Below are 17,867 nucleotides of genomic sequence, written 5' to 3'. Positions count from 1 at the left end.
CTACTACTACTGCTAATACTAATACTACTATTACTAGTATTACTATAGTATTACTACTACTACTACTACTAACTATTACTATTAATACTACTAGTACTACTACAACACTATTATTTTTACTACTACAACTACTACGACTATTACTATTAATACTGCTATTGCTGCTACTACTACTACTACTACTATTTTTACTACTATTGTTACTATTATTAGTAGTATTACTATGGTATTACTACTACTACTACTATTTACTATTACTATTAATACTACTAGTACTACTGCTACTACACTATTACTATTACTACTACTACTACTACATTATTACCACTACTATTAATACTACTATTTCTACTACAACTACTACGGTTACTATTACTATTAATACTACTATTGCTGCTGCTGCTATTACTACTACAATATTACTGCTATTACTACTAATACTACTATTTTTACGACTACTATTACTAGGATTACTACTACTGCTACTACTACTACTACACTATTATTACTGCGTTTACTGTTAATACTACTACAACTACCATTACTATTACCACTACTACTCTATTACTATTAATAGTACTATTATTACTTCTGCTGTACTATTACTACAACTACTACTACTACTTTTACTGTTACTATTATTACTACTACTACTAATAACAATAATAATAATAATAATAATAATAATAATAATAATAATAATAATCCTCTATATTCCAGATGTAAATATTAGACTTTGTACTCCATTACATTGGTCTTCAGTACTTGTATATAATACTTTTAAAACCAGCAGCTTCTAAATTCAATCACAAGTGCTTTGGCTTTTTACATTAAAACTGAAACCAGGGTGAATTATAGTCAGAAAGTAAATTAAAACAACATTTCCATAAAAAAAATTAGGATAAAGATAGTTTCACAAAATTTGAAGTCATCGTAAACATTCTTTTGAAGTCTTAAAAAGGACCTTTGACATTTTTCTTCATTTTTGATATAAATCAGAAATGAATGCAGACACAGAGGGATATGGTATTCCATACACAAGAAATATTACTACAGTAGTTGAAAGAACTTTGTATTTATGTTAAACTAAATCCGTACTTTCACATGGAGTGGTTGGAAGAACATAAAGAACATAATGTCCTTACATATGTCCGTAGTCCATGAGGAAATACTCTTACTTTCACTATTAAAATATGTAATGATAATAATAATAATAATAATAATAATGAGATGGTAGATATCTTTCTGTTGTTGATTGTTTTGTTATAATGACAATGCTTGTTGCTGTACACATTTAATTTAATGTAAACAGTGTATCAAGTGAAAAGGACGGGCCAAAAATAAGCTTTTGCTTCTCGCCTATTCATTTTTTGGTTTTTATGTATGTTATAATTATTATACTAAGTGCAATGATTAATGTACTAACCAAAAATAAACAATTCATTCATTCAATTCATTCATATATTATGTTATTTTAATCAAGTCACCAAATGCTGAAGAGGTGTTTGAGAGGCAAAGGGTATTGTTTTTGGTTCAGTTTGTTTCTTTAACAGCAAAACTATTGGTTGAATTCATACCAAATTGTGTTTATAGATTGCCAGTTACCCAGAATAGATGTGATTATTTTTTGGGAAAAGTAGGTCAAAATTCACATTTTAAAAACATTTTTTACAATCTTTTTTTTCTCCCATTTACTTATAATGGACAGAATTTCAAATATCTGTAAAACAGGGGTCGGCAACCTTTATGACCTAAAGAGACATTTTTGTCTTGAAAAAAAGAAAGAAATCTGACTGGAGTCATGAAAAAAATATTTAAACCCATCTACATTTTACCATGAAGTGGCTGCTCTGCTGTAGCCTATTTGTGATTAGTTTGCTATTTAACTTTGTATTTCCATTACAATAGTGCGATGTCTGGTGTGTTTCTAAAATTATACAACTACAAGAAAGAAAACATTCAAGATTTGTACTTTTTTTTTTTTTTTTTTTAAATGATGGACACTATTTCCAAAACAATATGTTGTGTAACGGAGAAAAAGCGCAACTTTCATGTGTAGTGGCTTATTTACAAACTACAAACAAATGCAAATTGAGCATCTTGTATTGAATTTGGCAAGAAAATAATCCATTTTGGTTTTTATGCTGTTAAAAAATTATTTCATTCCATGTAAAGCCTGTGCATTTTTGCAGATGGACAAAGTTAGAATAGATTTAGGCCTTTAACAGTGTTAAAAAGTAAAGACTCATTGAGTTCATTTCAAAATTTTCCTTTTGTTTTTTGATGAGAGGAGCCATAGAGAGAGGATAAAGAGCCATATGTGGCCCTGGAGCCACAGGTTGAGGACCCCTGCTATAAACACATCAATTTAGTTTCAATTTACTTCAAACTTGGCACATATATAGAGGCATTTGATACGATGAAATCAGCTAGATCAAAGGCAAAATAAGCTACAATACATGTGAGGGGCGCGGTTCGTTGTGCCTGACACCACTTGTTTACCAGTTTTTTCATGACTCAAATGAAACCGTAGCACAGGGGTGTCAAACTCATTTTAGTTCTAGGACCACATTCAGTTCAGTCTGATCTCAAATGGGCCAGACCAGTGAAATAATGACAGTAAAAAATGTAAAATTCTATTATGATCAGGTTTACATCTACCAAGTTTCCTTAAAAATCTGAATAACATGAACTTGAATGCCATTTTAACAATATTATACCTCGGTTTATCAGTTTATCATTTACACGTGTACATTACAATTGCTCAAAATATGTAGTAACGGGCAGAATATTGGTAAAATTGCATTTACTTTTCTTAAGACATTTCTGTTTGTTCATATTTGTTCAAGTTATTCATTTTTTTGTAAATGTGTAGTTTGATAATGTAAACATTTTCATGTAATTTAACTTTTTTTTACACCAAAAAACAAAGAGAAAATTTGGGGTTGTCATTATTTATAGGTTATTATAATATTTTACTGGTCTGACCCACTTGAAATCTAATTGTCTGTATGTGGAACCTGGATTAAAATGATTTTGACCCCATTGATTGTGAATTTCTTCAGTGTAATTTTTGCAGTTTTTCACAAATTCATCCCGCGGGCCAGATTGGACCCTGTGGCGGGCTGGATTTGGCCCCCAGGCCTCATGTTTGACACCTGTGTCGTAGCACATCCAAAGAGTTAAAGCTAAACAAAGAACATCACGACCTAAAATATACAGAGGAAACACAGTTGACACGGCTCCATCTCTTTATCCAGTTTGTTTTTAATCTCACAAAACACATGAATCTGAGACATGAGTTCTTTTTCTTTCTGTGCAGCTAACAATCTCACCAATTTTAAAAACAAGGGAGAAGAAAATAATTTATACATCCTTTTTTTTTTTAATCATATCTACAAAAATAAAATCAAATACGAGGACTAAGGCTTTACAGAAAAAAATAACATATATAAAAAACAAGTGGGTCTGATCTCTCTATATTACATGAGTGAACAAGATTTGTTGTTTAAAAACACACAAATAGACAATGAGATGATAGTTAAACGTGTATGCATACAGTAGTTTGCACCGTGCAGGGAAGTTTTGTTTGTGCAACATCTTTTTTTTCTTTTTCTTAAAAAAAAAAAAAAAAGGGAATCAATTATAGCTTCTTTACAGCCTGTTAGGGCCACAACGCTGATGTTAGTGTACGAGATAAATGTATGGAAAAAAAAGATAAAAAGAAACTGAAGCGTAGAGGTAGAAATTGGAGATGCTGGAGTTGAAGAGGGAGGAAAGATGAGAAGATGAATGGAAATGAGATTTGGAATCGAGCAGCTCAGACCGACACACGGCGACAAATACTTTGATATTGCATGAGATGATGGAGATGCATCTTTCCACAAACAAAAGTTCAGCCTCCAGGTCTGAGGTGCCTGATACTCAGCAGCCAAATGTAAAGAAGAAAAAGAAGAAAAGATGTGTTCCCTTCAGTATCGCTGAAGAGATTCACTTTGGTAGAACATTTTGACAGTTTAGCACAAATACCTCTGCAAGTTCATACACAGTCGCTCTGGCAATCGCTGCTCTTAACCTGCTGTCTTTCTTTTTTTTTTTTTTCCCTTCCATATCTGACTCCTGGCCTTTGCTAAAGAGTGAAAACCTTCCACCAGCAGTGAAACGTCTATTTAAGGGCTGCCTCAGTGTGAAAATGTCCTTGGCTCCAGGTTTGGTTGTTTAGTATCGGTCAGCTGTGAGAGACTCTGGTTTATTAAAGCGCTCCTCGGTTAGAATTTGAAACCAGTTCAAATAAACTCAGTCCTGTGTGATTCTGCCCAGCAAACGTACACAAAGAGTCTGTTTAGTGTGTATCAAAAATAAATCTGACAGATGCACTTTGGGAACAAAAAAAAAGGAAACACTTGGCGTTAGTGTTAGTCTTTGCTGGTTACATGTGCCTCAACTAAGGCGAACAAACATGTTTCTGAACACGACGGGTATTCAGTTAACCCTACACAGCATCCCAAAATAGTGACAGGAACAGTTTAACATTTTAAAAAATAACATGGAGCTGCGACTGGATTCATAGTTTGGTCTGTAACATGTCGGTCGGTGTTTCACGAAGACGAACTGACGGCCTCGAATGTCCTGTTTGGTCCAGAAACCAAAGATATTCAGTTCCTGTCAAAGCTGAAGAAAGAAAACAGAAGATAATAAATAAGCCAAATTCTTATTTCACCGTCCTTTTCTCAATCAGCAGTTAGTTGTTGAATCTGTAAAATACTGAAAAATGTCAGTGTTTCCCAAAGCCCAACATGACCAGTTAGTCGCATTGGGCATCGCAGCTCTGCCTCGTACTACTCTCATGATACAGTAAATAGTTCTGTTATAGAGCTGAAGCCCCACCCCCTCCAGCTGAGGCTCATGGACCATTTCAGGAAAAAAAAAAATGCATCCAACAATAGTCACTTTTCCATTGACCCTCAAATTGCGCAAATATAACTTGTGCATAAAAATGTACCTAATGGAAAAACGACAATTTCACCAAAAGTCTCATTTTTTGATTAAAAGTTTTTGCGCTGGCAAGAGGTGGTTTTTCGGGAGTAGCGCAAATGGTGTATCGTGCAAAACTGCAACTAGAGTTAGGTGAATTAAAAAAACGGATGTTGACGTATGTTACAACAAGCGAAGAAGAAATATGTCGCGGTATGTGTGGACACACCAGGAAACCCAATCATTTTTTAATTTAGTACGAGATAGAAGGGTAATATATAATAATAATGAACATATCTGTAAGTCAACACCATATTTACGTTCATTGCCATGTTTATGGAATGACTTCTCGTGTCATCTCGTGATAATAAATAAACAAATCATTTGTGATTTAATGGAAAAACCGACATTACGCACTTCATTTTTTTCAACATTTAGTAAATATCGGTAAAGTTTTGTGCAGATGTCCAACGGAAAAGCGACTACTGGTGAAAGAATTTTTTGATCCTGTTGGAATTACACCATTATTTACACATACGTTTGTTGATTTGTAAAATTGTTTCAGTCTTGCATTGTTTTTGTTGCAAAACTGTTTTACTGTCAGACTGCGACTATATGTAAATAGAAACACTAGACACTAAAGTAGAACGTTCATTCTAATTTTCTCTCCATGATCTGTTCAAAGCTGCTGAGCTCGTCTCTGCAGCTTCAACATGACCGGACTTGTAGTGATTTCCACGACTTTTAATACTTTTTCACTACGCCCTCAAAGATTAAGGTAAAAGTGCCAAAGCAGCAGCTGTTTTGGTGTAATGATGTGGATCAGTAGCCTGGCCAGCATGAGAAATCCGACTGGAATCGTGGGGTTTGAATCCGAATATGAAGGCGGGACTAACAGGCACAGACGAAACCAATCACAGTTGAGATAAACGTGACGCTTTTGTCAGAGAAATTTGAGAACACGGAGTAATCTGTAATTCAGTCCTTATTTTTGAATCAAGTAAACAACCAACAACACTTGTAAAGAGATTTGCAGATTTAGAACTGACTTTGACTCGTGACAAAAAGAAATTGGTGCTTATGACATATTGCGAAACACCCGTCCCTCAGACTTGCGATTGGTCTGTATAGAATAGATTATGCATATTTCACAGCGATTAGCCCCATTCCGGTATTGAATACACTGAGAAAACCAGATGTCTGGCCAGGCTCGTGTATCATATGTGTCAAGAGATGCAGTCCATTCAGCTGATTAACATAAAACTAGATGTTTTTTTTTTTACTATCTTTGCCACAAATTGACTTGCTTCTCATAAAATTATCTTTAAATGGACAAGTATAAATGGTGGTTCAGTTTGAGTTTATACAGGATTAAAAACACTGACCTCTGTTCATACAGGAAGGGGCGGGACGTCGTCTCTCTACTGTCATCAGGCGTCAGCTTTAGAGGTGCTGGTAGATACATTTATTATGTTCAGACATAGGCTGTTTAGTAATGTAACTATTTACGGCATAAATATGAGAGTAGGATTAAACATAGTGGAAGTCAATGAACAGAATGTGTTTCCAAAATGTTAAACTATTCCTTTAAACCAAGTTTTTCTTCATCAAACTCTTGAACAGCTACAAACAAAAGGATAACTGACTTGGCTTATGTGTGTAGTGTATACTGGAGTTTGTTTAATACGTTTTAAACAAACTTTAGGTGTTCTCCCAAAAAATACAAGTTTTTAGTGGAAAGCTACTTGGTAAAGAGCGCAGTCCCATCGTGGCGCTGAGCCAGAGGTTGCTGGTTCACAGTATCTACCGTGGTTCGTACAAATGCAAAACGTACAAAGTAGAGCGGGCTAAAAGGAAGTTAAAATGTAGACGGGTAATGTCAGCGTTTTTTTTTTTTTTTTTTTGGCAGCACTGAAAATTCAAGTTTGAACCCGTCTTTGTTTTCCCACAGTCCTTATCAACCTTTCTCGCTCTGAAAACCTCCACTACCTGCAAACCTTAACTTAAACGTGACGCTATGAAAACAGCTGTAATGTGTCCGCTGAGCTTGTATTATATCACTGAGATCTGTGTAAAAGAAAACCCGCCAGCATTTCAGTAGTAAACAGCGCAGTAGTGTTTGCAGAACTCAAAAAAAGAACAACAATCAGTGACTTGTATGAATGAGTCGGTACGTGGATGACCTGTAGCTTAAAAGAAAACTCAGAGATATGCAAGTGTGGCTGCAGTGTTACCTCTCATGTTTCTCCCTCAGGGTTGGAAATGGATGAAGTGGTTAAATGATGGTTGTGTGTGATAATTGGTTTCCTTACCGACGAACCCAGTGCAAATAACCTGAATTAAATAGACACAGTCCTTCGGCCGAGGCGGCAGGTGAACTCAGTGTAAAGCAACCAGTGGCGTTTCCAGTCCCTGATCTGTGGACGTACATATGCATGAGAGAGGGATGCATTGTGGGTAAAGTGCCGGGGTAGTGGGTCCCTCAGATATTTCCTTTTTTTAAATTAACATTTTAACACTTTTCTGTTCCGTTCCTTCAACCAGCTCTTCAAAACAATACATTTTCCTTCACAAAACAATCCAACTTGGTCATTATTTCCCCCATTTGATTCGTTCTCTTCATGAGCCTACGTTTTACTTGTCTTCAGCCATTTTTTTTTTTTGTTCCTTCATACTTTTTCCTTTATTTTCCTGCTGGATTTCCTCTTGCCCTTATTAGAGGACAAAAGTCCAGTCAAGTCCACCCAGCGTCATGGTATCCCAGAGAAATAGAAACAAAAACCAGCTGCAGGGTCCCTCCTGGGTTCTGCTCCAGTGGCTGGTGCATGCGGGGAGGGGGGAGAGGGGTCCGAGTCTGACAGTAGGGTGGGGAGGGGGTTCATGTGCATCTGTATGCCAACAGTCAAGAGGATGTAACCCGCTGTAGATCCACTCAGAATCCAGTCGACTGGATTTTGGGTTCTGCTGGACTTCCCTCTTTGCCTGGTTGAATAAAAGGAACATGTAGTTAGTGTGTGAACTAGGGATGAAACGGTACAGGTTATCCACAGTTCAGTACGAATTGTGGTTCTTGAGTCACAGTTCGCAGTACAGTTCGGATGCAGAGGTCGGCTGGAGCCCGGCTGTGTGCCAAAACGGAACTGGGAGCTGATGGAGAGAATTAAGGCTCATTTATGTTCACTTAACGTACGTAAATACGTCCGTTTCTGAAGTTGTCATGCATCACTGTCTTTATACTTCCATGCATCATGTACGTTGGAATGAGCGTTTCTTAATCAATCCACCAGAGGGCGCTGCTCTTAATTACCATACTGGGCGAATACCACAAAGAAGACTAAAGTTTTTTGAGTAGAAGAAATCCAGCAATAACAAACATGGCGACGACAGAGGCGGTTTTACTAATGTTGATATTCAGAAGGGTAGTTGTCAGAAATATGTCCGTAGTTTTTCACTAACTCACACAGTCACTGTTTGAAAAGTTCCACTATTTATGGAAATTATTCTGCTCAAATCTCAACAGTCTCTCCATGGTTCTCAGTGGTACTGCTCTGTATTCTCCATCTGGGTTAACATCCACAAGCTCCCAGAATTACATACGTAATGAACGCAGGAGATGGACTGAATGTTTCGTGCATATTCGCCTGCATCTTTAACATAGCGCATAAATGAGCTCTTAATCAGAACTGGATCAAAGTTCTGTTTAAGTCAAATGGGCTGGGTGCAGTGCACAGCCAGGCTCCACGTCTGCCTCCAACCATTGACAGTAGAATTCCGTAAGTTGTCTTGCAAAGCTCTAATATAAATGTGAGTAGTCCGGAAATGTCATTTGAAAATGAAAAATGAGTGGTACCGCGATAACTGCTCGTATTGAACCACTTGGGGTGTACCGATCGGAACAGCATGTACCGTTGCACCCCTAGTGTGAACCAACATCTACTGCAGCATCAGCTTTGGAAAGGTTTCCCCCCGGATTCCACTGGTCTCATGCACGACTCACCCTTCGCCATTCAATACGAACATTTAACTTTTCATTCCTATCAGAAAATCTACTGGGTTGAATTTCAGTCCCATTAAAAGTCAACGGAAGCCATTTTTGAACATTTGAAAAATCTCTAAAATATGCACATGCAGTCCTGAACAGCTCTCAGTTCAGTTGACTAACAAATAACTAGCTCATCCACACCACTGTCTTAACAGGTACGTCACTTACTGTCAATTTTTTTTTTTTTGTCCACATCACAATGCAAAAATGACAACAATTGTTCAAACCCTGTTTCTAGTGGACTTTAATCTGCAGACACACATTGGATTTGGCTTCTTGAAGTGTATACTTTATAGCATGTACCTTTTGCCACAACTCTAGCTCAAGTATCCATCCCTAAATGTGTGTTAAACTCTTTTCTTCTTGGCTAATGGTAGTGAAAAATACAATGATGAGTCCTTTTAAATGTATTAATACTTCTTTACTTGAATTCTTTCAGATTTTTAGATCCGACTTGTAAAAGTAAAGTAATTTTCCAAATGAAGTTGCACAGGACATAAAGAAGAATATTGTGACTGAATACTATTTAAAAGTGGATCATTCCATCCACCACATCCTGATCAATCCACTTATCTTCATAATTATTTAGTATCTACAACCCAACCTTTCCTTCTCTCTACAGTCTGAAAACAGACCAGATGCTCTGACCCTCCCGTCTGTCTCTGCATCTTGACATTACTTTTGTCAGAAATGGACTAGGTTCATATTTTTAGCAGTGCTGAGACCCGTTTCTGGGACACTTCTGAAACGTTCTGTGTCTTGTGGTTGTTCCCGGTGGAATCCAGGGGTTTAAGATACCGAAGTCAGTGACTACTCACCATCTCCTGAGCCACGATCCAGAGACGGCGTCCTGGAGACGGTTGCCGAGTGGCACTGATGGTCTTCTGATTCCTGACTGACAGCGGGTTCTCTGAGGGTTTTCAGAAGCTTGTGATGATCCGTCTCCATTTCCTGAACAGGGAAGAAAAAAAGCGCAAAAGATAAATGTACATAATTTCACCATCAAGTCACAGATTAGCAAAGATGTCGACAGTCTCTTAAAGCTAGTGCAGAAATAATAACTGATGTACAAGCCAGTTATTAGAACCATTCAGCCCATTTTGAATCGTTTTTTTTTTTTTTTTCAAATCTTTTTCATCCAAATAAATCTAAAAAACTGCCCAACTGTGGATCTGATGTAGCCGTTTCTCCATCTGTAGTCGTCAATGCTGCAGCTCTTTAGACAGGACTCATGTCAATACAAATTAACCCATAAAGACCCAGAACTTTTGTGACAGTTAAAAAAAGGACTTTTTCCTCTCTATTTAACCTGTCATAAGTGTTTTACCACCATTTATTATGACATTATCCTCTGCATTTTGCAGTTTTATGTATAAGTCAGGTATTTTCCTATACTTAATTTACTGATCATGTAGATGTTCATAACAGCTCTGAGTAAAGTTGAGGGTTATTATGTCAGAAATAAAGAAAACTGAAGAAAAAGTGACATTATCAGCAAATCTAACATTTACTGAACTTAAACCCAGTGTGTCCATCCACTGTCACGGATCCAGCTCCATGGGTTTTACTGGTGAATCAATGTTATAGAAGTTGACTGTGTTTCTATGGTAACGACGGAGCCTCTGAACATCCAAATGGGTCATATCTGATGACCATGAAAAAATGACAAACTGTATTTTACACCAATTATTTACATGGATTGATTGGATTAATGGATTGGCAGGTATTAAATATATTAGATCAGTAGATGGTTTTTAATTGCCAGTGGCTGCTTGGGTCCTTATGGGTTAAATAGTCTTATTTACTTGTTTTATTAGTCATATACTATAAAACTTTAAGTTTATTACAATATTCTGTTATATTCACAACAAATGCAGCTGGCAGCTCTGATGAAAAATATCATTAACAGGATTTATTTTAGTTTACATTGTCAAATAAAACACAATTTTTTAAGTTTCTCATTTTACTGATTTGACTCCTGTATGTTTTAATTTGACATTATATTGTTCAATTTTATATAATTTTTAATTGTTTACCATTTTTAGATTTCTGAAATGACTGAATCCACATATAACCATTTGGCCTCGTCCACTTTCATCAGAACCAACCATGTCTTCAATCTTAAGAACAATATTTTTTATTTTGATTGTTATCCTGGTTGTATTGTTACAACAGTTCACTTCATCCAGTATTATGGCACATTATATATATATTAAAATACTCTCCTCTAACATAGCACAACATTATAATTCCTGCAATAACTTCCATCTGTATTCGTCTCCTTGATGGATCAATACTCACCCTTAATCGACGTAACTTGCTCATCAACCCCTCGATTGTGTGGAAAATCTCATCCACGTTTTTGATCACGTGACTCTGATGGCCAGTCTGCATGTGACCAGTTTCTTCCTCCTGCTCCGGGTGCACAGCTTCTGATTGGCTGGTCTCAGGGCTGCAGACGGTTGTTTTGTCCTGTAGTTGCATCTCCGGGGACATTAATCTGTCCAGATCCTGAGGGAAATGAGTGGCGGTGGGTGTGGGAGGGTCCGTAAGGTCGTCAGTGACGCTCTCACCCTGCTCTGTCGGCATTACCAAGTAGAACGTGTTCCCTAGAGCAGAAGGATGTGATTAACAACTGAATGTTTTGTGTTGGTTCCTCTGTTTTAACAGTAAACCTTCAGTAGAAAAGGGGAGCACATCTCAATGGAACCATTTAAAACCCAGAGATCATAAATGTGTGTTGTGATCATTATGAGCATCTGACAAAGATGATATCAATGAGGTTGAACCTAAAGTCTCTTTAGTGCCACCTAGTGTCTGGTTACAGTAATAAACAACCGTGGCTTTGGACATAATTACTGGACCGCTGTGAATCAACATTCGCCATAAATATGAGTTTGAATTCACTTCAAGGTGTTATTTTGTGTAAATGTGATTGACTAGTCATGTTTGCTTTCTTTAAATAAACGGAAAAAAAATAATTCCAAGGACCATTTATAAGAACGTTATACAGGGTTCCTACACGTCTCTAAAAGTTAAATTTAAGACTTTTTAAAGGGGTCATATTTTGCTAAACCCACTTTTATTAGTCTTTGGTTCATTTATTTGTGTATTTGGACCTTAATAGTTCAAAAAGTTTGAATTTGAACCCTCCACGTGCTGCAAAGCTGTCTTTATATTCATTTTGGCAAAAATCAAGTGGATTCCAGCTTAATTTGTTACGTCTGTAACTAGTTACGTCATGACATTTGCACATATAAGATCAAGACTTCAGACGAACATTTCTCCAAGTATGACATAATTGTTTATCAGCAGCAGTGGTTGTTGTAAAAACTGAAAATATGTCCAAACTCTGAGCCAATTACCTAAAATGTTCAGTTGTTGGTTGTATTACTGAACACCAGTGGCTGAACGGGACAGAGCAGCACAATCAACAACCTGTGAAGTGGCTCATTTGCATTTAAAGGGCTAGCGCTCAAAATGACCTTTCTGGTGTCATTAGTCATAAATAGGGTTGAAGATGGACTTGTGGAGTTGAATTAATGAAGAATTCAGACCCAAGCAGAGCATTTACAGTTTATGTAGACCACAGAGAAATGTTTGAAAATGCATAATTCCATTTAAAAAAGCAAAATACCACTCATTTAAGACTACTTAGGACAGAATTTAATGCCCATTTCATGGCCATACTGGCAAAAAATTTGTGACTCCTAGAATTTTGGAAAACTCGTGTCAACCAGGTCAAGAATGATCTTTTCTTCAACCAGGCATTATTAAATACACACATTCCCGTGCTTACTTTCTGCATGCGAGCCATCCCTTTAAGTTCCCAAAGCCAGCTTTCTCAGGCAACGTATGCTGCACGTGTGTTGGACTGAATGTTCTGTTATCATTTCTCACCGGGGGCTGCAAAGTTAATTGTAAAAAAAATAAAAATAAAATGTAAAAATAATTGTTTCCTAATTTCAATATAAATTTTCAGGTTGGAACAGGTGGAACTGAGTCGACTAACGTTACTTTCTTTGCAGTTTGGACATTTAACACACATTTAAACCCAATACAGCCAACAAGTTTATGACAACATGACTTAAGACCTAATGTATCAAGTTTAATACCTGTTAAAGACTTTAAGGTATTAAATGTAGATTTGTAAACTCAATACTTTAAAGACTTAAGGCCCTGTGGGAACCCTGATTATACTGAATTTCTACAGAAAACCACCGCTGGTCTAAAGCTGGATATGACTGGTCCTTGTATGTACTGTTTAGTGCAGTGTAATAACTCCTGAACTGAACCTGTATTCATTAAACACCCTGATGAAGGATCTGTGTCAAACCTGTAGGTGCACGAGTCAAACGAAGAAGTGAAATGTGACTCGACTCAGAAACTTGAGATGTGCTCCCCTTTTTGGCATCATTTCCATTTCCTCATATTTATCTGGATCACAAGAAGGTGCTTGTGTGATTTAAAAACGACAGCACGCCATTACCCTGCGCAGCGGCCTCGCTCCTTGGCTCGGATGACTTGTCGGAGGGGAGGGCGACATCAGTGATGTCGTCAGGGACAGAAGAAGAGAAAGAACCCGCAACCACAGCTATGCAGACAGGACAGCGTGACGGAGAAGAGAGTTGGCGTGTGCGGTCGTGTTTTGAGTGTGAATCGATGAAAGGTGTGGAGGAGGAAGGGGAGAAGATGAGGTTCAGCAGAAAGAGGTGTGGTATTCGTATGTCAGTGTGTCGTGAAGAGCAAGCAGACAAAAGAAAAAGAAAGAAAAGCGTGAGAAACAAAATAAATGAATTCCAGAGTGTAAAGGAAACATGCAAAGGAAGGCAGCCATAGAAGGTCCAGATGTGAGCACTGTCACCTGGATCCACCTTTACTACAGTAAAGGGTTTTAAAATGGCAAAACTGAGATTAGAACTTAATCTGGACACTGTTCTTACTCAAAAACATCTAATATTTTGGATTTTGTTGTAATATATTCATTGAACCTGTTTACAAACACACTAATACTCTGATCATTGACACTGATCTCATGAAATCGTGTTGTATGTCAAGAGTTCTTATGGCAGTGTTTTTCAACCTTGGGGTCGGGACCCAACATGGGGTTGCCTGGAACTCAAATGGGGTCACCTGAAATTTCTAGTAATTGAATTTTTAAAATTTATTTATTTTTAAAATACTAATAAAAATATATGGTGAGTTGACAGAGACAATCCCAATCCATAACAGACATGACAAACTGTGAAGCTGAAACTGAAGCACTGTGGTACCGTTTATCTGTCAAATGTTCATTGTGGTCAGTTTCAGATGTTGCAGCTCTTTCATAATTCATAGTTTGAGTTATTGCTCAGTATTAACTGTCAGCCTTGTAAATCCAAGCTGGACTGACTGTACATATCCTGACCAAGGAAAATCAAATTCTGACTTTCTGCAGTAATCTACACCTGGCTTTTCTGCCTCTGTCCATAATAATATACATTATATAGACTAAATGTCGTCTAAAATTAATGTTTATTCACAACATAGTATAGCAAACTATTACATGATCAAAAACGATTTAATTTTAACAAAAAAAAAACTGTCTCCGTTTTGAATGTCTGGGGTCGCCAGAAATTTGTGATGTTAAAATGGAGTCACGAGACAAAAAAGGTTGGAAACCACTGGTTTATGACATTTGGCGTGGCGTTACGTACTCATGTTTGACCTTTTGCGTGTCAATTTAAGCCAAGATCTCTGGTTTACATAACCCTAAACCTAACCCTTAGTGTGCGGAATTTGATGTTGCTTGAACATACACGTGGAAATCTTATAATGCGTACAGATAACACGCCAATTAAAAGTGACGTGTATATTAACGTGAGTCATGATATCACGTTGAATCATTATCCGATTTCATGAGTTGTGATCATGTGAACAGGATAATCTGATATAACAGTAGTAATCTGATTATGAGAAATCTGATTAACACACCTGGATTTCTCTCCAATACTCTGATGTCTTCCTGCGTATATATAGGTTAATCTGATTTATTTAATTCTTCTACATCTGCGCATGTGCAAATATGTAGTCAAACGAGTGAAAGACAATAAGAGGAAGTCGGTGCCTACCGCAATACTAATACACACGAATCATAAGGCTGTATAACTGAAATTTAAGATGCTTATAAGATGGGGATCAATAAATCTTAGGATGAGGAGCTGGGGGGAGATGGATAAAGCGGGGGGAATAATACATAACAGCGAGGGGGAATTCTAAGAGTGGAGGGAAGGACTTCTCCATAAGTACAGCAACGTATATATTTCTTTCTCTCTGTCTTCACAACTAACTTATGAGTAACAGAAAATTTAAGCTCGACAATAATTGTGATTTGATTTATATCATGATACATAGACATCGTTTGATATGAAAAAAATTGATATTTTTTCCATAACGCCTAGCCCTAAAACCAGGGTTTATCGATTATCGCATTTCATAAGTATATTTAAACACATCAGATCTGATTATTACACTAATCCAATTACTCCCAGTTATCAGACTTTTATGCTCATGTAAACAGGCTCACTGTTATAGCAGTCATCAGCTGTCACAGTTTTGTTTTATCAAAATTACATTTACATTTTTTAGCCAGTTCTGCACATCGAAGCCTTTGGAGCTGCTGTTTTTGTAATTTGCTGATATTTCAACCATTGATTTTTAAATGTACAAAAAAAACAGGTTAAGAATGTGAATTATCTGTAAATGTGGGAATAAACGAAGCTAGATTGATGCCAACGCTGCTGAGGAATTCAACATCAGCTCGATATTTTTTTTTTTTATGTGATCTGTTACCTTTCCTCACAACCTGAACGCTCCTCTGTTCAGACTCTGAAAGCGGCGCCTCGTCCTGGTCTGCCTCTTCTTCGTTGGTGCTGAAGTTGAGTACGGTCTCCATAGACTCCGGCCGCCGTTTCTCTGTGAACGAGCCCCTGTCATTGGCCGTGTCGTTGGTGGGCGTGTCGTCTGAATCGTGGCTCCATCTGTCCTCTTCCAGGTCTCGCAATATGAGCTGCCGTAGTGTTTCAACTGCAGACGGATGAAAACAGTGAATCATTTTTTTGGCTGAAAGAGGTTGAAAAATTATATTTGTTCAGCTAATTCCTTTCTTGGACGATAAAATTTTTATTTACAAATGACAGTACATGTTAGTCTGAGGTTTGCTGGTTGTTTTTTGACATTTATACCCAGGTTCTTTCCGTACAAATAAATGGAACAGGTGTCACTAGAGCACTAAATGACAGGTTTTTAGGCATTTTTTGATGAAGAAACACGATCTTCCATCCACCACATCATGATTTTCCAGTTGTGAGTGCAATGAAAACATGTTTCCTCTAAACACAAATGAACATGCAGGCAATGCAACTTAAAAGTCCACTTCAAATTCAAGAGTTGCTAAATTCATCTTAACCCATAAAGACCCAGTGCTACTTTTGTGGCAGGTCACAAATCAAAATTTCTCTATATTTAACCTTTCTTTGGTGACTTATCTCCATTCATTAGAATATTATCCTCTGCATTTTGTGTTTTTTCAATGGAAATCATGTATTTTCCTGTATTTAATTTACTGATCATATAGATGTTCACAGGGTGCGATTTGTTGGGGGGGGGTTAATCCCCCTTCTGGTTTTTACATCCCTACTTCTGCTCAACAAATGTCATTCTCGGGGAGGGGGGGGGACAACCAAACAATGTAAGTAACAGGCAGGTTGTGACAGTTTTCTTGCACCTATATCCTACATTATTGGCACTAACATTCACCTGAACCGAACTGTCCGCAGTCTCTGAATTCGCAAACGTCCTCATGCACTGGGGTTCCGTAAAGGGGGGGGGGCAAACGTGACAAATTCATGGGGCCTAGCATATGTGGGGAGGGGCCATAAAGCAGTGGAGGGGGTCCAGTGGATACAGGCTAGAAGTTGTGAAAATTTTGTGTAAGATCCACTGTATAATAGAGTTGGATGTTAACTTTCATTTCACATCAGCGCTAGTTACAGACCGCACTCCCACAAGAATAAAGCCCACCCCCGTTTTTTTTGGACAAATCGTACCCTGGAAGTTCATAAAAACTCAGATTAAACTTGAGGGTTATTGAATCTGAAACTGAGAAAACTGAAGAAAAAGTGACTTTTCCTGCAAAGATATCATTAACTGAACATAAACCCAGTGTGTCCATCCACTGTCATTGATTCAACTCCATGGGTTTTACTGGTGAATCAATGTTGTAGAAGATGACTGTGTTTCCACGCTAATACTGAGCCTCTGAACGTCCAAATGGGTCATATCTGATGACCATGAAAACAGTTTACATCAATCATTTCCATGTGTTGATAGGATTAGTGGATCAACAGTTATTAAACAGTTTAGCTCAGTAGATGGTTTTGGTCAACAGTGGCTGTTTGGGTCTTTATGGGTTAATCGGTTTTAGACTTTTTGTGGAAACCCTGAACTGAGTTACACGTGAATATCTCACATGCGTGACATTCTAACGTCTGATTCTTCTCACCGTCTTGTAACGCGGCCTCAGCCACACCGGTTCCTGGTCTGTCGCCACAGAAGAAAGCTCCTGATTGGTCTGTACTTGCGTCGGATGACAGCACCATGTCAGTGGTGGAGTGGGTCTCTGTGGAATCAGGCTGCTCTGTCATAGAGTTGTCTGGAAGGTTTGACAGTTAAAGACACCGTTAGGTCTTTAGTTTAAGTCAGGGTTCGTACACATTTTTCAAAGTCAAATTCAAGGACTTTTAAGGGTCATTTTCAAACTTTTCCAGCCCAGCACTTTATCACTGGAGTAAAATGCATATCTACAGGAATA

General features: G+C 37.5%; 1 protein-coding gene across 8 annotated transcripts in view; it reads right to left on the bottom strand.

Moving 5' to 3' along the window:
* Positions 1–3,247: 3,247 nt before the first annotated feature.
* The window catches only part of arhgef11 (Rho guanine nucleotide exchange factor (GEF) 11), a 49,902-nt gene continuing 35,282 nt past the window's right edge, over positions 3,248–17,867 (bottom strand). For all 8 annotated transcript variants that reach the window (XM_030161781.1, XM_030161785.1, XM_030161788.1 and 5 more), the window contains 7 exons: positions 17,559–17,708; positions 15,848–16,081; positions 13,506–13,610; positions 11,318–11,625; positions 9,835–9,967; positions 5,461–7,956; positions 3,248–4,949 (listed from right to left, as the gene is read on the bottom strand). In XM_030161781.1, the coding sequence (XP_030017641.1) occupies positions 7,907–7,956; positions 9,835–9,967; positions 11,318–11,625; positions 13,506–13,610; positions 15,848–16,081; positions 17,559–17,708 (980 nt within the window). In that variant the 3' untranslated portion in view covers positions 3,248–4,949; positions 5,461–7,906. The remainder of the gene's footprint in view (positions 4,950–5,460; positions 7,957–9,834; positions 9,968–11,317; positions 11,626–13,505; positions 13,611–15,847; positions 16,082–17,558; positions 17,709–17,867) is intronic.

The sequence above is a fragment of the Sphaeramia orbicularis genome, chromosome 18 (assembly GCF_902148855.1).
Source record: "Sphaeramia orbicularis chromosome 18, fSphaOr1.1, whole genome shotgun sequence".
Taxonomy (NCBI): Eukaryota; Metazoa; Chordata; class Actinopteri; order Kurtiformes; family Apogonidae; genus Sphaeramia; species Sphaeramia orbicularis.
This window is presented reverse-complemented; position numbering and strand designations above follow the sequence as displayed.